The sequence below is a fragment of the Acinonyx jubatus genome, chromosome B1 (genome assembly GCF_027475565.1).
Source record: "Acinonyx jubatus isolate Ajub_Pintada_27869175 chromosome B1, VMU_Ajub_asm_v1.0, whole genome shotgun sequence".
In the NCBI taxonomy this organism is placed as follows: Eukaryota; Metazoa; Chordata; class Mammalia; order Carnivora; family Felidae; genus Acinonyx; species Acinonyx jubatus.
The window spans coordinates 75,426,855-75,449,382 of NC_069382.1; the positions used below are offsets into that span (position 1 = coordinate 75,426,855).

The 22,528-nt window shown below is 38.9% G+C and overlaps 1 protein-coding gene across 12 annotated transcripts in view; it reads right to left on the bottom strand.

The window, feature by feature from the left end:
- DCLK2 (doublecortin like kinase 2) overlaps positions 1-22,528 on the bottom strand; it is a 152,701-nt gene that overhangs the window by 40,044 nt on the left and 90,129 nt on the right. For 8 of the 12 annotated variants that reach the window (XR_003423063.2, XR_008296076.1, XM_027067031.2 and 5 more), the window contains exons 3-6: positions 20,476-20,578; positions 17,390-17,491; positions 16,462-16,512; positions 11,851-11,945 (exon numbers count right to left, since the gene is read on the bottom strand). Coding sequence is in view for 9 of the 12 variants with exons in the window: in XM_027067031.2 (XP_026922832.2) it covers positions 11,851-11,945; positions 16,462-16,512; positions 17,390-17,491; positions 20,476-20,578 (351 nt within the window). In the remaining 3 variants the exon portion in view is untranslated. The remainder of the gene's footprint in view (positions 1-11,850; positions 11,946-16,461; positions 16,513-17,389; positions 17,492-20,475; positions 20,579-22,528) is intronic. The other 4 variants (XR_003423064.2, XM_027067051.2, XM_027067041.2 and 1 more) reach the window with 1 other exon arrangement.

Below are 22,528 nucleotides of genomic sequence, written 5' to 3' on the forward strand. Positions count from 1 at the left end.
GTCGGTTAAACATCTGACTTCGGCTCAGGTCATGATCTCATAATTCGTATGTTTGAGCCCCATGTCGGGCTCTGTGCTGACAGCTCAGAGCCTGGAGCCTGCTTCGCTTTCTGTCTCCCTCTCTCTGCATTACTTCCCAACTTGCACTCTGTTTCTCTCTCTCTCTCTCTCTCTCTCTCTCAAACATAAATAAAGATTTTTTTAAAATTTTTTTAAAAACTTGAAGAGACTTGAAAATAGAGCAGAAAAAGTCTAAGGTGTTCTCAACTGCTAGCACCATTAAAAAAAGCATTCATGGCTGACTGAGTAAATGCTAAATGAGTAACATTTCAGCTTTCTACATTTAGGTAAGAAATCAAGTCAGAGTGGCCTATGTTAAATTTCTTTGGTAAGTAGATTGTTACAACTTCCACAAAACTTAAAATTTAAAGAGAAACATTAGGTACTACACTAAAAATGTAAAGCTTTATTCAAAAATGGGCAATTCTCAAAAAAAAGTAGAAATGACTCTATCAATGGATTATAACATATTGAGTTTCGAGTATAATGCTGGACACTATTTAATTCTGACTTTTAATAAAAGGAAACACTTGAGCAGAATCCAGGAGATATTGTATAATGAGTCGACTTTCTTGATGCATCTTGGGAAATGGCACCCTGATTCAATTTTTAATTGGCCTACTGCAGGGGTCAGAAATATTTTCTGTAAAAGGCTAAAGAGTAGGGGTGCCTGGGTAGCTCAGTTGGTTGAGTGTCCAGCTCTTAGCTTTAGCTCAGGTCATGATCTCAAGATTCACAGGTTCAAGCCTCATGTCGAGCCCCACCGTGTCTGGCTCAGCACTGACAGCATGGAGCCTGCTTGGAATTCTCTGCCTTTCTCTCTCCCTGCCCTTCCCTGCTTGTGCATATTCTCTCTCTCAAAAATAAATAAACAATAAACAAACAAACTTTTAAAAATAAAGGCTACAGAGTAATATTTTAGGCTTTGAGGTATGGTCTCTATCACAATTACTCAGCTCTCCTATTGTAGAATGAAAGCAGCCCCAGACCACATGTAAACGGAGTGTGTGACTGTGTTCCAGTAAAACTGAATTTAGAAAATCAGGCTATGGGCCGAATTTGGCCAGCAATAAACTCTTTGTCCGCAAGAACCTTCTTAGGAATCTAATTCTTACACTTTCATACTCTAAAACAGAATAACCCTCAGGGTCTGTCTGTTGCTGTAAAGCAGTGTTTCTCTGGCCTTGGCTGTACATTAGGATCACCTGGGAAGATCTGACATCTTCTATTAATGGGTTGCAACCCAGAGTAAAGAATCCCTGGGGTAGAGTGTGGGTATCTGTATTTTTTTGAGCTCCACAGATGATCTAATATGTGGCCAAGTTTGAGAACCTCTTTGGAGGAAGGTTCTGGCAGCAACTTTAATTCTTCAGCCACCTTAAGTTCTCTCTGTCACTCATCCAACAATCTAACCATTGCAAGTTATCTACTGCCAAAGAACAACTTTCTCTTTGTAAGAAAAGGAAAGAAGACACTTATTACAGTTTATTGAATGCCTACTTTGTGGCAAGTCCTAAAATGAGTACTTTATATGTTATGAATTAAGTATTATAATCTCCATTGATATGTGAAGAAACCAAAACTCAGAGAGGTTATATAACTTGCCCAAATGCCACAGCAAATGCAGAGTCAGAATCTAAACCCAGATCTGACTCCAGAGCCCAGGAGCTATTTGGCTATTCTCACACCGTCCCCTCCTTTGAGAACACAAAGTCCTCCAAGGCTATTAAATTAATATAAGGATGCCACCCAGTATAAGACCCAGTCATTAAAATATTCATTGTGGTATATTTAGAATGTGCTTTCAGATTACAGAACTATAGTCACATCCTTGTAATTTATTCAAATAATGTACCAATTCACAGCCTTTCCTCATATAAAGAGAACTTTAGAAATTTTTTTTTCTTTAAAAAGATAACCTCTGAAATGTATTGAAGATTTTTTTAAGTCAGTATGTTAGGTACTACTTGTAAATAGATTTACTTCCATTATCATTTTTGTGGATTTAATATTTTAAAAACATCAATTCCATTAAAAAAGAAAGCCAGTGTGAATTACAATAAATGTTAAATTAAAAATGCATTTAATAACATAAATCTTCCAAAGAAGATATACAGATGGCCAACAGACACAAGAAAAGATGTTCAATGTCACTAATCATCAGGGAAATGCAAATCAAAACTGCAATGAGGTATCACCACACACCTATCAGAATGGCTAAAATAAAAAACACAAGAAACAAGTGTTGGTGAGGATGTGGAGAAAAAGGACCCCTCATTCACTGTTGGTAGAAATGCAAGCTGGTGCAGACACTGTGAAAAACATAGATATTCCTCAAAAAGTTAAAAATAGGGGAACTTAGGTGGTTTAGTCAGTTGACCGCCCAACTTTTGATTTCAGCTGAGGTTGTGATCTCATGATTGTGGGATCAAGCCCTGCATCAGGCTCCACACTGAGCAAACAACCTGCTTAATATTCCCTCTCTCTCCCTCTGCCCCTCTCTCCCACTGTCTCTAATAATAACAACAACAACAACAACAACAACAACAGAATTACTCCATGACCCATTAATTCCACTAGTGGGTATATACCCAAAGAAAATGAAAACACTAAGTCAAAAAGATATACACATCCTTATGTTTACTGCAGCATTATTAACAACAGCCAAGATATGGAATTAACCCAAGTATCTATGATAAATGAATGGATAAAGAACATGTAGTGTATATAGATATACACAATGGAATATTATTCGGTCATAGAATGAAATTTTGCCACTTGCAACAATATGGATGGATCTAGAGGGTATAATGCTAAGTGAGATAAGTCAGAGAAAGACATACCATATGATTTCACTCACAAATGGAATTTAAGAAACAAAACAAATGGAGAAAGAAAGAGACAAAAAAAACCCAGACTCTCAAATAAAGAGAACTGGTGATTACCAAAGGGGAGGTTGGTGGGGGAATGGGTGAAACAGGTAAAGGGGATTAAGAGTAGACTTACTGTGATGAACATTGATTAATGTACTAGAATTATTGACTCATCATATTGTATGCCTGAAACTAATGTAACACCATTACATTTGGATTAATTACATTTGGATTTTAAGAATTAAAATAAAAACAAGAAATCTTTATCACGTTTATACTGGATTTGTGATAATTCACTCTGAAATACTTCATTATTAGTAATGAGATATGAGAACAATTAATGTGAATCAATACCTAAAGGCTAGTAATATACAAAATGTATTCTTATCTGTAGCCATACCTTAGACTTGTTTTCATTTGGCAAAATTAGTGGTGCTTGATATTTGTGATTGGTTAATAGTGGTAAATAGTGAATTCTCCGGCTACAGAGAACACACAGCCTGTACATGTACAATTCAACAGTCTCTGAAAGGGGCTGTCTGTTCCTTTGAGTATCGCTGCTATCTCTGTCGACCACATGGTCCACCAAAACCGGCATAGATTCTCTGCATATCCTTCCGAGTGAGCCTTTCATGCCAATTGTTGCTTACTGGATTTTTAAGCAACAGACATGTGGTAAACCATGCCTACCTGCTAAAAATGTCTGTATGCTTTCACTGTGAGGTCTCACCAATTTCTAGGATTCCAGGGTGCTAGGAGAGATGCCTGACTCTTCAGCCCAAACTATGGAAGTTACCACAGTCAGTCACCAGCACAGACCAATTTAAATGCTACAACATCTAAGTCTTAATTCCATCCAATTATCTTTAATATACTACCAAGAAGAGTTTCTAATGGCTCACTTTCATGAATAAGGGAGCATTTAAGATTAACACAGGAGTTGCTTATATTCAAATAAAATTCTTAAAATTGATCCTATTTATACACTGATTTGCTTGGCAAACTCTCCCTCCAGCCCCACAAAGGTGGGCTTCAGCCCAGTTGAGCGATTTACCCACCAAATAACTCTATTTACTGAGCAACCACAATGTGCAAATCGCCGTCCTGAAACAGTCTGAGATTCTTAATGATGATTTATCTTGTTAGGCCACTGAAGTCTTCAAAACTGCTTAGTCCCTCTTCTGTTTTTGCTTCTGTCTACAAAATCAATTACATTCAGAGATGAAGTCACCACCCAGCATTTCGGGGTAATAAAAAGTATAAAAGTAGTCAGTCTCTCAGTACTGAAGATTATTAACTAGCTTTAAATACCAGAGAAAAACCAAAGCTCCAGGGAAAAGCAAAAACGTCTAAGGTCAGCAGCTACTGTGGATTTACATTTCACAGCTTCGAAAAGAAGTTTTGAAGTTCAGGAGGTCAGAGAGTTGCATTTTAGCTCTGCCAATCAGTATGAGATACTACCAGCCCTTTCATCACACTTCACAAATCTGGAAAATCTTTCACCACCAGCAGACCCAGGAGACATCATCAGATAAAATATCAGCACATCAGACGGTTTATAATCTCAAGATGTTGGATAGTGTTCCAAATGTACTTTTTTTTTTCCCCTTTCTTCTTTCAACCAACAAGAATACTCACAGTAGACAGCCTCTGGGCATACACTTCAGCATCAAAATGTGAGACATTTTATCCCTCAGTGTCCACAGATGTGCCCCTGACTCTGAAGCCTTAAGTTACTACAGCCTTGAAAATCCTAAACTGGGACATGGGTGATGAATGAAATTCCAGGGAAATGCTTTCTTCATCCATCTGGCAGCTGATGACACATTTAGTACTCTTTATTGCCTATCTGTCCCAAAGAAAATGCTGTGATTTAAGCACAGAAAATATTCCCACAGGGAAAGTTATCAGCTAGATTGAAGGGACTCTGAGGAGCTTGGGCAGAGGAAACAGGAGATCATGGACTGAGGACAAGAGGAAGATGAGGATTAAGAAGAAAACATCAGTGGTGGTTGGATTCTAGAATTTGACGGGGAGATAAAAGAATGGGCAGGGAGTGATCAGTAGGAACAAAAGACTGGAAGAAGAGAAAAGCAGCAACACTGATACTGAGAGAGACTTCTGTGGCCCTCAAAAAGGAGAATGGACAGAACCTATTGAGGGAACAGGGGAAGCCTAAGAAAGAAATTTTGGGTGGCTGATAAAGAGATGAAAGCAGAGAGAATAGGTGTGGCCTCCAAAATGGTTCCCCTGAGCCTCACCTCCTGATTTTCATGCCCTAATACAGACCCTTCCCATGCAGAACTGAGCTGACACGTGACTACTAAGCTCTTATGGAAATGATGGCGTCTGACTTCCAAGACTAGGTTATAGACAGGAGGGCTTCTGCATGGCATTCTCTTTTAGATCATATGCTTTGAAGAAACCCAGCTGCCATGTTCTGAGGATACTCAAGCCAACTTATGGAGAGGTCCACATGGCAAGGAACTGAGGCATCCTGCCAACAGCCAGCACCAACCTGCCACCACATGAGTGAGTCACCTTGGAAGGAGGTCCTCCATTCCCAGCAGGGTCTTCAGGTAACTAGCTCTGGTGCACACCTTGACTACAAGCTCATCAAAGATGTTAAGCCAGAGCCACCTAGTTAAACTGTTCCTGGATTCCTGACCCACAAGAACTATGCAAGACGATAATTTTGATTTTTTTAATGTTTATTTATTTTGGAGAGAGAGAAAGAGAGAGAGACACAGAGTGTGAGTGGGGGGAAGGACAGAGAGAGAGACAGACACAGAATCCAAAGCACACTCTAGGCTCTGAGCTGTCAGCACAGAGCCCAACATGGGGCTCGAACCCACAAACTGCGAGATCATGACCTGAACCAAACCTGGACACTTACTTAACCAGTTGTGCCATCCAGGCACTCAGAGACAATAATTTTTTATCGCTATTTTAAGCTGCTAAATTTTGAGATAGGTTACTAAGTTACTAAGTTGCCTCACAGAGTACTAATGGAGTCAGACTATATAAAGAGGACAGGAAAACAGAGATGAAGGATAGAGTCAGGAAGGCAATTCTTAAGAGAGAAAAGCAGAGGAGGTAATACAATCTGAAGTCTGACTTCTCACTTCTTCCCTTCTTACATACTACTGCTTGTTAAATTTTTTCTTTGTAGGTAAAAATTCCTTCATATGAACACTGAACCTGGAAACCCCAAGACTTACAATAAGAAAGAACAGCAAAACTATTCTAAGCGTTTTCCCTATATTTAATTAATGTCAACCCTGTGCTCTAGGTCCTATTAATCCTTTTCTCACAGATAAGGGTGATAGGATTTACTGGAGATCATACAGCTAGTGAGTGGCCAAGCCAAGATCAAACCCAGAAACTCTAGTTTCAGAGCTCATGCTTTAACCTCTATACTATCTTATGTCCTTCTCCAAATGGAGGCATCTAAGCACAAATGAGCTCTGGGCTTCATTCTTTGATACTGTCCTTCTATGTAACTACATACTATGGGTTGCCGCATCTGCCTTAATCCTCTGGCCTGAGTGGGCAAGAGATTTGTCTTGGTTCCCTTTAGCTTAACTGGTTCAAACTGAAACACTCACAGAAAATTTTAATTATTAAGGAGGACTAAAGAAGAACAAAAGCCTAGTACAACCTGGCATGAATTGGCCTAAAAAGGCCTTTGGGCTTGCCCAAGTGTCTGACTGTAGTAGGTAGCCTGGGGTCAAGATAAAGCCTGATGTGTCATGAAGGCAGCTTGGTTCTGGCCTGCAGAACTACCTCCTTCCCAGGTGACCACCACCACCAGTGGTCTTGTCCTAGGAAAGCCAGTTTCCCTAAATCTATACAAAAGGAAAACCAAGTTCTGTTACCTACAGACTAGGTTTTGGGGAAATGGTCTAATAGAGACCTCCTAAGTAGCCCTAGCAACTCATTTTATGACTTTTTTGTCTAACCACATTGTTTCTAGTCATCTGTTTAATACACTGGCCTTGCTTTCTCACTGCATCCTTAAAGGCTAGTAATGGTGATAAGCATGGGCTCTGTTTTCAAACCGCATTTACACTACTATCCTCGCAATGTGGCTTCCATGACAGGACCACCATGTAAGATTATCTCATATCCAGGTACCCATGTGTTTGCTGGGCCTGGACTACACTATCTTGTTCCAGCCTATGTCAATCTTGACAATACTCAGCTCGATTTCTGGCTTTCAAAGAAAACCAATAACCCTAACCTCTTGTGAACTTTGTCATTTTACTAAAGCTTCATGGGGTCACGTAGAAGTGCTAGGTACTTCTCTATCTTTCTACCTCCCTTCATCTACCTCTCCCCCACCCCAGGACTGCCTCTCCCTTTTCCCCAACCACCCCCACCCCCATTCTTTTTCTGTTATCTCAACCCATTTTTATTCAGAGCATTTATGCATATCTAAACCCAGATACTCAGTAAAAAAGCCATCCCCAGCACTAACCCCTCCTAAAAGACCTGTGCATAGCTTTTCCATAATAATCATACCAACTTCCTCCTGAGATGCCTGGGCTGCAGTCATTCAGGAGATTCCTCCAGTAATGGAGGGAAAGTCAGAGGTTAGAGACAGAGACCCTGAAAGGATCAGAGATCCCAAGGGGCCATTGAGACCCTGAGCATGTTACTTCACATCTCTGAATCTCAGTTTCCCCATCTATAAAATGAAGATGAAACTACAGATCTAAGATTATTTTGTTTTCACATTGTAAGTTTCAGGGAACTAGCAATACCAAAAAAGGATAATCGAAGTACAACTAGTTCTCAGTTACCCTAACATCTTTCAGTTTTAGGTTTAAAAGGACCTCAATTGCTTGGTTGCCACCCTATTTCTTACACTTCCATCCTGAAAAAAAAAAATTCACAATTTGGAGAAAGCTTCGCTTCCTCTCTTGGCTTTGGTCCAGCCCTTCAAAGAGCATGATCTTTTACAAATGCACATGAATGGAGCAGAAATGTCTTCCTCAAAGAGTATTACAGGGAAACTGTGAATAGTTTTTTGTGGAGAGGTGGGTTGCTTCTGTACTTCTCTTCTCTTTTTCAATGAGCAAACAAAAAACAGCCAGGGACACTCTGTGGTCAGAGATTAAACATCACAATATGACTATTTTCATTTCCGGTTCATCCAAAGTCCCCACCAAAACACTAAAATGATTCTCAGAAACTGCATAAAGATGGGGAGATTCTAAGAGAATATCAAATTCTGCTTATCTAGACTTGACTCTGCTTAATTCCCAACTTAGCAAAACCCAGATTTAAAAAAAAAAAATCTGGCAAAAGCTTTGTCCTGGCAGATACAGAGATAGGAGTGACAGCTCCCGCACATGCTGTCCTGGTGTGGTTTGCTTGTTTTTGTCAATTCTGATTCTCTGGAAAAAGATTATCTATCCCCAAAGCCATGAAAGCCTCTAACCAGGATAAATAGTTCCTGCCTATGAAAAACAGTCCTCCATTGTCAGACAATCCCTCTTAATTGATCTTAATAAGCCTTTGTAAATGAAGAGGAAGAAAAAAGCAGAGCACTAACACATGGTAATTATCTGTAATTCTCCATTTGTAATGTCACTGAATAGAGAAAATAATGCAAACGTGGACAGATGCTGACTAGCGCTTATAGACATTAAAATCAGTGTATTTCGTACAGTAAGTAACATGACTAAGCTGCAGTATTTCACAGGCAGGTCTTCATCCCTATGACAATATCCAGTACCATAGATCGCTGGGGACAGTCATGACGGAAGGTTTCCACAAGGAATGACCCAGGCGGCAGTTTGGCATTGTGGCCTAAAAGCTGATCAGTGTGGCAGACACTCCTTTAGCTGCTAACATTTAATGTAAAATTTGGTAATTCTGTATCAGCTTTAAAGTGAGAAGAGAAAGACTCCCCAGCTTCCTAGGTGGGTTTCTTGCCAACTTAAAAGAACTATAATCCTAGCATTTTAGAGGGCATTTAAAATGAAATGTCCTTATTTAACAGATAGAAAGAAAACACAGGGGAGGTCTCAAAGCTGTGAGTGAAGCTCACAGGCCTCAAGTGTAGTGCAAAACAAAGTTGGTTTGGGAGGGATGGGGGCGGGATCATGAAAATGTTACATAAAAGCCAGATCTGAACAGTGGAAGGAAGGCCAGGACACAGAGTCCAAAGTCCTTGACCTGAAGGCAAGGATGGTGATAAACAGGTTACACATCAAAAGCCTGGGACACAACATCCTGACCTTGTGACTTCCAAGACCTTGGGGCTGACCGTTCAAGAGCCACAGGTACCAAGCATGGGCTCTCTTCTTCTGCTTCTGCTCCAGGGTGACCTCTAGACTCATTAAATGGATCTGCATTGCGGGTACTGCCCCCCTCCACAAAAAAGACTGCTATGACCATCCAGATACAAACCTTATAGGGTCAAAAACTCCCCCTCTCAACTTGTAGGAGGAATCCCCAAATGACTGAAAGTAGCCTCCACTAGAGATCACCCCACTGAACATGCCAGCTCTTCCCCGCCCAGAAAGACCCAATAATATCCAATCCCTAAGCAACCTAGGGGCTGGTTCCACCTCACAGAACATGCCTGCACTCTCCCACTTGAGAGTGTGCCTCCACCTTAATAAACTACTTTGTGCCTGCTGCTTTCCTTCTGGCTGTGTTCACTGGAGTGCAGGTCCCCAGGTAAATCTCATGGGCAATCCAAGGACGGAGACCTCCTTTCACACAAGGCAGAGGCTCCCAGCAATAACAGAAAGACCACTACTCTTTATCTTACAGATAATCTCATTTTCCATCTTGGCAGTAACCAATATTTCTCTCATCTTCTTTACCTCTTTAGGTACCAATAAGTAATCCTGAGCAGGGAGCTCTGTGCTAGGTGCTGGGGTTGCTATACCATTTCTGATACATTCAGAGAGATGAGAGCAACTTTCATGTCTCAGCAGAAAAACAACTATGTTTTTAAAATTCCACAAACCTCCACTTCAGAAGTACGAGTGATCTTGTGTGACTTTGTGTGCAAGTGTGTAGGGTGCGTGTGTACTCTGAGCATAAGTGGCACCAATGAAAAGGAACAACCTTAGGCTCACAGCTGAAGATGAGCCAAAAAGAAAGACGGGAGCAAAGGTCACCAACAGATAACAGAAACGGGGAAATGAATGAAACTCCAGGGATGCAGAGAATCGGGTACCTGCCAGAGGCTCTGCCCAGAGCCATGGTCTGGGGGAGGACATGACAGCCTTCACATGACTCACTGGAAGCCTGTGTGGGCTCTGCCCTAAGGCTAACAGTTACCAGCACTAGGAGCCACCTGCTTTTATTCTAACACATGACAAAATACGTGGAATTAGAAAAGAGGTGAAAGAACTTTGATTATTTTTACTTTAATTCTCTTGAAAGTTACCCAAATTAAAAACAGTGCACCTCCTATCTATTTGGGGGGACAATAAATGGGGGGGGAGTTGAAAATACTTAGCTGATTAGTGATTTTTAATTTATATCACTTTCTCAATTACTCAGTTAAGAATTCCACTGAAATCATATTATAAGCTGACCTCAGCCAGTTTAGCACCTCAGAAAATGCCTGGTTCTTCTGATAAAGAGAAGGAGCTTCCACCACTTGGAGGCAGGTGATAGCTATGTACTCGCTGATCCCAAACTTACTGCCAGCCTTGGTCCAATTTCTGTCAACGCACATAGGCAAGCAGGCACAAAAACAGACAAGCTGTCCTTTTCCAGAAGGAATTTCTCTTTTTGATCTCTGTGACTTACACAAGAATCACGCAGGGTCACTTTGGGTGTTCACACATTCTCAGGAAAGGACAGACAAACCTTAGTTAGCGTCAGGTGGAGAATGAGCCCTTCGAGAAGTAGGGGGCCCATGTTCCTCACTGCCCTGAAGGCTCAGCAGGTTCTCACCCAGGGGTGGTGGGTGCTTACAATTCATTTTACTAATGAAAAAGATGTTTTCAACATCCTTAAAAGTAAAGAAAACCACTCAGACAATATTTGAAGTGTTTAGGCAGAACCATCTTTGGAGAATGTATTCCTAATGAAGATCTTCCCAATGTCACCAAAGCACCAAGAGAATTAAGTTCACGTACGCATACATACAGGGCACTAGGTATACTTCAGTATTCTTAATGCAGATAATTTGATTGTTTCTACAAAAGGAAACTTTCAATCTTCAACCCAAGTTATTTACTGCTATTTTACCAGGCAAATTTTCTCTTATAAATTTAAATGATTGAAAACCACTAAGGGAAATCAATGTTGAAATTTTGCAAATACAGTTTCATTTACCATTCTTCTCCCTCTCTATTAGACAAAATGTCTATTAATCCAACTGCTGATCATGTTAAGTTACCATTTATATTTTTAGGACCTCACAGTCAAAACCCAAGATTTGTTTCTAACTTCTCATCAAAATGAACATATCTTTTTATGTTACTACATATGTGTATAAGTACCATACTAGTATTTCGTTCTATTTTAGACTTTTGCAAAGTCAAATTAGGTTAGCTAGCAATATTAAATTCATGATTCAAAATGAGATTGTTAGAAGAATTACAGTGTTCTCCAAGGCTTACCCATTGCAAACCATGTTGATAATAATGGGAAAACTACCATTTATTATACTTTACCACAATATATTCAACCCTAACCACAACCTTATTAGTCCCTTTCTAGTGATGGAAATACTTCAGCTCAGAAGGGTTAAGTGAGATGACCCAGATTACAAGATGAAAAACAAAGGATTCAAACCCTGATCTTCCGGGCTCCAAATCCTAAACTCTTTCCTTTTTGATTTGTTATTACACCCGAGCCCTTGAACACATTAAACTACCAAACTATGCATCTCAAAACAACAAAACCACACAAACATGCCATATATCCTATTTCATACCTTTAATCCTCTGAAACTTCCTGGGCTAGTTGGGGAAGAGCTGGAGGATTTCGTTGATTTAGGAGTAGACAGCTGGCTGCTGGGAGTTCCATTAACTGACCATAAGACAACAGAGGAGACAGAGGTCATTAAAACCCAAAACAACCCAACTGTGTGCAAAAACACTAAGCACATGCACAACATAGCTCCAGTGAAGCTTTGATTCATTTAAAGCTCCAAGCAGATGGCAAATCAGCAAAAAGCAAAAGTAATGTGTCTTATTGCATTACAAAGTATCAGACAAATAAGGAGTGAAACTAAAATTGTTTTCAGTAATAGTTCTCCGAAAGTGACATAAACAAATATATAAAACATTATGGAATTAGAGATGTGAATGAGAACTTGTCCATACACCCTACCCACTAGCAAGGGTAGAGAAATGAAATGGCCGGTATATTTGTAATGCTTTACTATGAAGGTTGCTCTCTAACTTCCAATATCCACTCTCTTGGTATATACCAACCTGAATAACCAAGAAGTTCTTACGGCTCTCCAAACCAATTCCATCATAATAATCCAAACACATTTTCTAAGTATATTTTTAATAGAAAGGGAAAGTTACTGGTCATTTTTAACATCTGCTTATTTGTTTGAAGGCCATAAAAGGCACTCTTCAACTTTATTTTTTCTAAACTAGTCATTTCTAAATTCCTTCTATTTTCTTGTCTTCACAGTTTAATTTCTCCCATTATTTAGTAAATCTTTATGATTTTTTTATAGAATCCCCTCCAAACTTCCATACACTTCTTATTGTTGAAATTGCTGAAAGCTCAATTTAGAGCACACCTAGGAAAAGTATGACCACTGCTATTTTCTTTTCTTTTTAAAATGTTTATTTATTTATTTTTGAGAGTGAGAGAGCATGAGCAGGGGAGGGGCAGAGGGAGAGAGAGAGAATTTAGACAGGCTCCACTCTGCCCAGAGCCTGACACAGGGTTCGATTCCACCACCCTGGGATCATGACCTGAGCCAAAATCAAGAGTCAGACTCTTAACCTACTGAGTCACCCAGGCGCCCCTAACCACTGCTGTTTAGAGGGGAAGATAAATTTGCGGATTTTATACTACAGAATGCTGGTCAAACATTTCAGCATGGCTCATGCTTATTCCTAATTGTATCAACTGGATCCATTTCTGCTGTAATTTCACAAAGTTGGTAGTAAATGTCTAGGACTGGTGTAATTATTTTTCTAAGAAGTGTGTGTAACTTCTTTTATCATTAACCTTCAAAGCTTTGCCTAAAGATAAAAACTACCATTTATCTCTATGGGAAGAAAAACAAAGTCCATTTTTTTCTTTTCTTCTTCATTTTTTAAATATGAGGAAGCAAACAACTATTATTTTAAATGAAGCTAATGAGTATAAAAAGCAAAATGTAGAGATAAAAGTCCTAAATAGGTGACTCAAAAAAGTGAGCACCCATCCTTGAGTAGGGGCAAAAGTCCTGGATCAACAAGTGTTTGTAATGGGATGTGTTATCTGTAAACCAGGACATCTAGCTCTATGAAGTCATGCTTGTTTGCTGCATTGCTCATTTTTATTTTTACAAAAAAAAATTTTTAACGTTTATTCATTTTTGAGAGTGAGAGAGACAGAGCATGAGTGGGGGGGGCAGCGAGAGAGGCAGACATAGAATCCGAAGCAGGCTCCAGGCTCCGAGCTGTCAGCACAGGGCCCAATGTGGGGCTTGAACTCACTGACTGTGAGATCATGACCTGAGCTGAAGTCGGACGCTTAGCCGACTGAGCCACCCAGGCGCCCCTGCATTGCTCATTTTTAAAAATTGGGTATGGATGAAAAAATTTTCTAGTCACTTTTAACTGGCCAAACTTTAATTTTTCTAATTCGAAACCCCTCATGCATAAATAACTATCAGTTATCTATAATTTCTTAATACATGTGCACCTTTAGAGTGCAAGTACAACACGAGGAACTGTGCAATTAGAAACTTTTAAGAATATTCAACAGTCCTAGTTATTTCTCAAGTTAAATTTCAATGTTGTTTGTTTTAAAAATTGTCTTTAAATAAAGGGAATAGGTGGCAGGAATTCACATAAAGTAGAGATTATTATGAGCAATGAATGAGTCAACTTGCTGTGAGCTGAGACTGAATTTTATTCCTTTTTTTCTTCATTCCATACAGCAACCTGTCAGGTCACCAATCCCTACTCAATGAGTGCTATTAGCTTCACAGATATTCAGACACCACACTGGTAACAAAGGCTACCTTGGAACAGTGACAGAAAAGGGACTAAAAGAGAAAAATCAATTCCTGCGAATGTAATCTTGACAGCAAACAATCTCCCTAAAAACACACCACCTCCTGCCTAAACATAGTTTCTTAATAAAACTCACTGCCAGGATTTTACTGGTGTCAGTAACTACATGTCTATATCTGCACTCCCCCCCCCCCCGACCCCCCCAGCCAAATAATCTCATTCTAAAGACATACTAAGTCATATGTGGGTCTCTAAGTTTCCCAGAGCATTTGAAAGGTCCTAAAAAGTGTTCCCTAATGAGAAGTCCTTAACTTCGTTTATTTGCACATTTCTCCAGAGTCTTAGGGACGGTAAGTGGGACCCAAGACAGTCCCATGTTGTAGCCACGCCCCTCACACAGCTGCCACCAACTGGTAGGCAGGCAGCAAGCCGACAGCACCTTTGTCCTCCTCCTATTCCTTCACTACCCCAGATTCTCTTTCCCAACATAAGGCTATTTATCATGTGCCCTTCCCCTCAACTGTAAGGTAAGAAACAAACTTGAAGCTTTTTTGTTTGTTTTGAATACTTTTTATCTTGGTAGACTCTGAAAGATTTACAAGCAAGAAAACTAAAGTGAGAATTTTTAGGACTCAAATTATGGTAATATTTACTGAATTATGTTATCTGGATGAATTTCTCTGTTTATTGCACACTATTTAACTATTCTGATAGAGTTTTCTTGAAGAATTCAGTCAACCAGAAGACTTCACTTCTGTCCCAAAACAGAAAAAGTACAATATTAGGTCTACAAAGTTACTAGCTCTGTTTGAAACTCCAATTAGTCCCATGGAATTTTCTAAACGTTAACAAGTATACCACAGCTAAAGAGGTCTATAAAAGTGAGTTGTACTTATGGGTACTTGGCTTTTAATAACATAAAACTATCAGGTTTCTGTAACTGCAGTATGTGCTGAACATAGTTTTTTGGTTTTTTTTAAATATTTATTTTTGAGAGAGAGAGAGCGAGTGAGCATGAGCAGGGGAGGGACAGAGAGAGAGGGAGAGACAGAATCGGAAGCAGGCTCCAGGCTCTGAGCTGTCAGCACAGAGCCTGACGCAGGGCTTGAACCCACAAGTTTTGAGATCATGACCTGAGCCAAAGTTGGACACTTAAATGACTGAGCCACCCAGGTGCCCTGTGCTGAACATACTTTTAAGTTTAATCTCTCATAAAGAAGCTGTTTGCCCTCTAAAACCTAATTTAAACATCTTACTTATGAGTTTAAGATCTACTCTACTATCCCAAATGCACATATGGACTTAAACATTGAGGGTACTGCCATGTTAAGATTTTTTGAGTCAACTTGTAAGCATTCCAAATCCAAGTTAAAAAGATTTGAATAAATCTTTCTTTATACAAATATGATTATGAAACATGTTTTTAGTTTAGTATGTACTGGATTCATTATAATACCTGATTCCTGAATCACTCTCCTCACTTCTATTTATTTTACTGTTATGATAAACCTCTGTAAACCTATGGCTAAAACAAAAGCTAACAACCTGACAAAAATCTACATTTGACTCTATGGTAAGCTCAGGTAATTGTATTTATGCAAATTTCATGTTGTATTAGCTTTCTTTGTGTCTGAGATACTTTACAGAAAGCATAATATGATTTCAAATAAGGTCCACGGTAGAGAAATGCTTTCAGTTAAAAATATTCATATTGTCAATATTTTTAGAAGAGTCTTGGACCTATTAGCTATAGGGTGGGGAGGAAGGTAAGACTAGAAGGGGAAGGAGAACAGAAGAATTTAATTGCTTCTATGGCCATTTTCATATTACTTTTTCAACGTTTATTTATTTTTGGGACAGAGAGAGACAGAGCATGAACGGGGGAGGGGCAGAGAGAGAGGGAGACACAGAATCGGAAACAGGCTCCAGGCTCTGAGCCATCAGCCCAGAGCCCTACGCGGGGCTCGAACTCCCGGACCGCGAGATCGTGACCTGGCTGAAGTCGGACGCTTAACCGACTGCGCCACCCAGGTGCCCCCATATTACTTTTTCAATAACAGAGTATTTTCCAAAATTAACTAGAAGATAGGCCCTTGGAGGTGGTGTGCTTCTTCACCGCTTTGTCCTACAAGTACATACAGAGGCATCTGGCAATCTGACAACGACCGGTTTTCTAATAAACACAGGAGGCTGAGGCATCCTAAGCACCGTGAAGCATTCCATGGTGCACACATGTACACTGGTACGAGCCAGATACGTTCATGGAAATGGAGCAAAAGGAAACAGAAATGTGGCAAAAAACAAAAACGAAAAAAACCCAGCAGAGCGACAAAGCCATACTAATCATGGCTCACCTGGGGATCTGGCTGCAGAGTAGGCACTGGAGTGATGGCCACCCCTCTTAACTGTACACATTCAGTGAATACGAGGAGGAGGAGACAGTAAGGAGAGCAGTTATTCAGCAGGTATGAACACATATACAAAAAAAGGGTAAAACAACCTGACCTAAGTCAAGTGGGATGGGTGCTGAAGGGGAACCAGTGAAAAGCATAATGTCCAAAAAACTCAGTCTTTTATAAAGAGCCTGATGCTTGAGGTAGTTTTTATTGATACTACTTTCATAATGTTTTAGATTTCCCACACGTAAAATCAGGGTTTTTCACAATCCCTTCTTTAATAGTAAATGATATTACAAAATTATTTATAATTACTATAGACAAATCTTATAGAATATATCAAAATATTGATAGATGTTTTTAGCTTTTAAAAAAGTGCACCAAAGCATTCAAAATTAGGACAAATCTACAGGTTTAGAACCTGAAAGAAAATTAATTACAGGTAAATCTGACTCTTAAGTAAGTACTAACTCCTTTGCTACTATTTAATTGCTTAAAGAAGGAAACACCTGTGAAACTCTTCAGGTAAATCCATTTCTGTGTTAGATGTGTCTACGTATGTTTTAAACCAGTAAGAGACGAAAATATTCACAATCAGATAGCACAAAGTTAAAATATAGTATGCAGTGGGCACAATGTGAAGAAGCACTTCTAAGTAAATACCAGGAGAAGATTCTAGATAATGACTGTTCTTAAGAAAATATGTCAGGACAAAACAAACAAGTGTCTTGGCACATTTATGACAACTCTGAGAAACAGACTTAAACGTTTGATTCTAAAAGTCATGTCACCTATATGTTGTTTTGGAACCAAGCTGCATACAAACATGGGAAAAACTAGGAGTTCATAATAATCAAAGAATACTGAAAGGAGAATGATTAACCACCTGAAGCTGGTGATTTGCTGCGTCGGGAGGGCCCAGGGCTTTTAGATCCAGAATACTTAACAGCTGAGGAGCGAGAATAAGATGACTTCAAGACACGGCATTCTAGAAAGGAAGGAAAGTGCATTAAGTCTGGTTGAGATACTAACCAAGGGAAGATCACACGTGAACACAAGTCTACTGCTTAGAACCATTCCTGGATCATTTTCCTATTATTGTTAAACAACGTTAATATACAGAGCAACTGTCCCAAAAGTACACCTGAGGTTATCTTTAGTGAAGCACACATCTTGTAGACCACACCTCATCATTGCAGTGGAGTTCTTAATGAACATAGAAATCCCAATGTCCTAACTTGATCACACGGACAGAACCTAATCCAAACATGTGCAACTTCTTTTTTTCGTCAGTAGCATTCAGAGCAAAAGGCTACAATCTTATTATTCTCTCCCAACTCTGATAATCTTATTTTGAAAGGGTATGGAACTCCTTACCATCTTGCTTTCCACTTTTCCTAAGTATGGAGCATCAAAAATGAGGAAACTAGCTAATTTAAACAATAACTTTGGTTTTTCCATAAATTACCCAATAAAATAGCATTTAGAGTACCAGAACTAATTACAGCTAAAATAATCACTGCTAATTTGAATAACTAACAACATGGGTTTTGGAGTCATGCAGATTTTGAATGACTCACGGATTTGATTTTGCTAACTGGGGGACCTAGGTTAGGTTCTAAGCTTCAAGTTTTTCCCCTATGAGATTGGAATAAGAATAAAATCCGCTTCCTAAACTTGTTATAAAGATTAGATTACATATTGTCTGTAATTTATGTTAAAATACTTCAATTTATGCAGTAAGATTAAAATGTGGGTTGGTTTTAAATCTATACCTCGGGGGCAATAAATTAACATGTGAAGTACACTAATCAGGAAAATACACACCAGGGGAGGCTAGTTAGCATGTGAAAGACCCTAATCAAAACCTTACTCTGAAGGAGGCTGTGGCAACCTCAGTTTAGTTAATTAGCATTATGGATGTTAAAAAGTACTCCACTGTTGAAAGGAGTGGTGTGTGTGTTAGTCAGAATCACCTTAAAGGCACTGCCACTCTTTTATAAGCACAAATGCACATGTAGAGAACCAATAACTAGAACTTCAATGCTACACCCTCATTATAGGACTCTAAGCCCATCCCCGAAGCCAGCTCTTCAAAGGAGTATTTTGTTACTTGGCTAAGACAACATTAGCATTTTATTGAATCTTTAATGCAAGATGTCAGAATCCTAAAAGGATAAAGAGTTAGGGCTTTAAGATTAAACACAATCTTTAATTAAGATTAAAATAACTGATTTTAAAAGCAACAACAACTTTGCCCCCTAATAAATACAACAGTGGCAGAATTAGGTCTAATGTTATGGCCTGATGGTGGTGATACAATAATGACATTTACAACAACAGTAACATAATAGTATGCAATTGTGCATACTATATTACAGGCACTAACTGCTTTACCTATATTAACTCATTTAATCCTCACAAAATCTTATCAAAAAGCCGATTACCCCCAGTATGCAGAAGGTTAAGTAACTGGCGAGGGAAGAAATCAGTAGCTCTCACTCACCTTTCACTATTGGAGGTCATCAGTAGCTAACAACAAAAACTATGAATGATAAAACTGGCTGCGGAAGTTTGTAACATACACATAAAGCACAGAGAACAATGACTGCTACATAGATAGTACGTGCTCAGTAAGTGTTTTGTTGTTGTTACCCAAATTAACTTTATAACCTAAGATATATAATGTATTAAAGCGTCTCAACTTTCTAATTTACTAATATTGATATCAAAGAAATATTACAAAATGGAAATTAAGCTAAAATCAAGGAAGATGTAAAATACAGAGGATAATGCAAACACACAGTTTGTCAACCTTAGTCATCCCTGAGAACAGGGGATTATGTGTATTAGTACACATAATACACATAATACATAGCACACATAATACAAAAGGACATTCCTTGCACTTCTTTCCAGTGGTAGTACCAGTTTAAACCAGGGCCAGTCCAACAGAATATAAAACAGTACAGGAACCCTCAAAGAAATGTGGCAGTAGTGAAAAAATGAAACAAAAACAAAAAAAGTATAGATAAATGAGGCCCAAGCACAAAGTAGATAAATTATCCCCAAGGTAACTGACACAGAGTAACAAGAAAGAATTACACAAGGAAATTTGGTACCACAAAATGTATCATCTCAAATTTTAACAAGTTTATGGATCACACTATTTATTTGGTAATACGTTTCTCCAGTTCTGGATGGTCAGAATCACACAACTGGAAAGGGGATACCATCAGCCTAATTTTTGAAAAGCCAACTTTTTCGATTCATGAAATTCAAGAGTGTATCTCTAACATCCCTCTCCTATGGGAAATGTTATGTCTGTAGGATTTCATTTAAAGAGGAAATTGACTCTCAGCTAAAATAATTAGTATTACTGTAATAGGTTTAAATTAATTCAAGACAACAGGGTAAAGTAATTTTCCAGAATCAATACACTCGAACTCAACTGGAGTTATTGCTAAAAAGTTGAAAACTGCATACTCTGGAGAAGGGGGTTTTTTTATTGTATCAATGAAAATAGCTTCATTTTTTTCCTGCAAATATGAACAATGCATGTCATTATTTTTTTTAAGTTGCAAACAGAACGAGATAAAAAAAGAACCTGAGACAATTATTATCAACAATTTAGTTATTATCCTTTTACGTATCCAATTATGCACATGGAAATTCTATCACTAACCATTTCAGATTCAATACAATCCATATATTTATGGTGCCAGAGCCAGCCCCTGTTCTGAAACAGGGCAGGAAATCCATTTCAGAGACAAAAGAATGCAGTAAAAAGAGAACTAAAATGGCTAAAAATTGCAAAGGACTTGAATTAAATTTTTTGTTTGTTTTTTTACAACTAGGCAAATGCTTTCATTAGTTCAAAAAGAATATGGCCAATGTCCCCTTTCTTCAACATGCCAGACTACCCCAAGCCTCCATTTCAGAGTTATCAAGACAGTCAAAAAATTGCCTTACCACTGTGATCCAGGACAAAGTCATCTTGGGCATAACGGAATTTTTCAGGTCCACAAGCAATAAAAACATCATCATCACCAAAAAAGTCTTGCAGACAAGTAACCTAAAAATTAAAAAAAAAAACAACAAATCACATCCAAGAAATAAATCAGAAACATCAGAAGTAAATTAGAAACCTTAGAACTAAAATAAAAAGTCAGCAAAATTCATATTTGCAAGCCTCCCCTATAATACTGAGTTGGAATGAAAATCCATTTCATGTCATACTACATTTCCAAGCACTCTACTCTTCACAAAGCACTTCCACACGCTTTCCCTGACCTCAGAACAACAGAACAAGGAGTTCAGAGCTGGCATCAATATGTCTGTTTCACAAGTCAAGTGGAGGACATACACACAAGGTGAAGTGAAGTTTTCCACGTCTCCCTGAATAACCGGTGGCAAGGCTGAGGTTGATGGAGGTCTCTGTTCTCAGTTTAATTTCTTCATTTCTCTCCTTCGTCATTCTTCTAACAACTCCACTTCCCAGCTGTGTGACCCTGGGCATGACTTCTCTGTACCTCTGGTACAGCGTGCCTTAGGTTGTTTTGGGGAATAATGTATGGAAACTGCCTGGAACAGTGCTCAAGGTGTAAATGCTCATCTCCATCACCAACATGATCATTAACATCAGAGGAGGCTACAGGGCCCTTATAAGGTCCTATACCTAAATGTATAGTCTTAATTTCATATTCTTTTTTCACTCCCTGGATCGCAACACACACTGTCTCATTTTGAGATTCCACAGAAACTGGATCCCCCACAGGGAGGACATTCATCCGCTCATCCCAGTGTCGAGGACAACTATCCTCCTAGACTTTGGACATAGGTAGGTTCCACTTTTACCTGTTTTTCAACTGGCTACATGAGGTCCTCTCTTTTTTAAAGTACTCTTTTCCCAGTAATAATTATAAAGTTAAAAAAAAAATCATTGCTGGGGCACCTGGATGACTCAGTTAAGTGTCCAACTTCGGCTCAGGTCAAGATCTCACAGTTCATGGGGTTCTTAGAAGGATTAAGCAATTGATTTTATTACAAGGAAATATTTTATCTGGTACTAAATGTGTTGGTATTTGACTAGAATAAATGCCAAAGTAGACCATTAAGTTCCTTATTATATGGAAAAGAAGTATTTAACAAGTCTAGGGACTATAAGAGATCAAAACAGTGGTTTTATATTATTTAGATCTTCCTAATCAATCTTCTAATGATTTCACCTGTCAGTGTTAAGTTTGGCTTTCCCAAACATGGTTTCCAAGAGATGCCTGCCTCCCTTTGACTCAGTTTCCAGGCAATGAATGCACATTTGGTTAAATAGTTAACCAAATTATATAACTATCAATTAGGCTCCAATTTGCCTCAAATACTACTCTCAAGGAATGGTCGTTATGAAATGAATAAGTGACACAACTGGTTTAAACAAACATGTATTTTGACTCAGGACACGACATACCTCCTAGAGTATTAAATTTGTTTTGAGCATTTATGATGTGCCAGGCACCATTCTAGATGCTATAGAAACATTAGTAAAGAAATAACAAGAGACAAAAATATCTGTCCTTCCAAAGCAAGTGTGAAAAGAAACACAATAAAAACATGTAAGTAAATTTATGCAATATCAAAAGGCAGTAAGTGCTATGAAGAAAGATGAAGCAAAGAAGGAGAACAGTAAATGCATGGATGGGTGTTGCAAAACTAAACAGGGTGGTTGGGGAAGGCCTCTGGCAAAGGTTACATTTGAACACAATATTAAAAGAGACCAAGGAACAAGCACGTGGGAAAAGTGATCTAGGCAGACAGCACAGAATGTGCAAAGACCCTGCGGAGAGATCACACTTGGCACATTCACAAGAAAAGTCCTGGCATACAGTAAAAGAGGGGGAAGAGTGGATCAGAGAAGTAAGGGGAACACAGAGCAGATGACATGGGGCCCTGTCAGCCATTGGTAAGGGCTCTGCTTTACTCTGAGACATAAAACCATTGGAGGCTTCAGAGCAGAGGACCATCACATGAC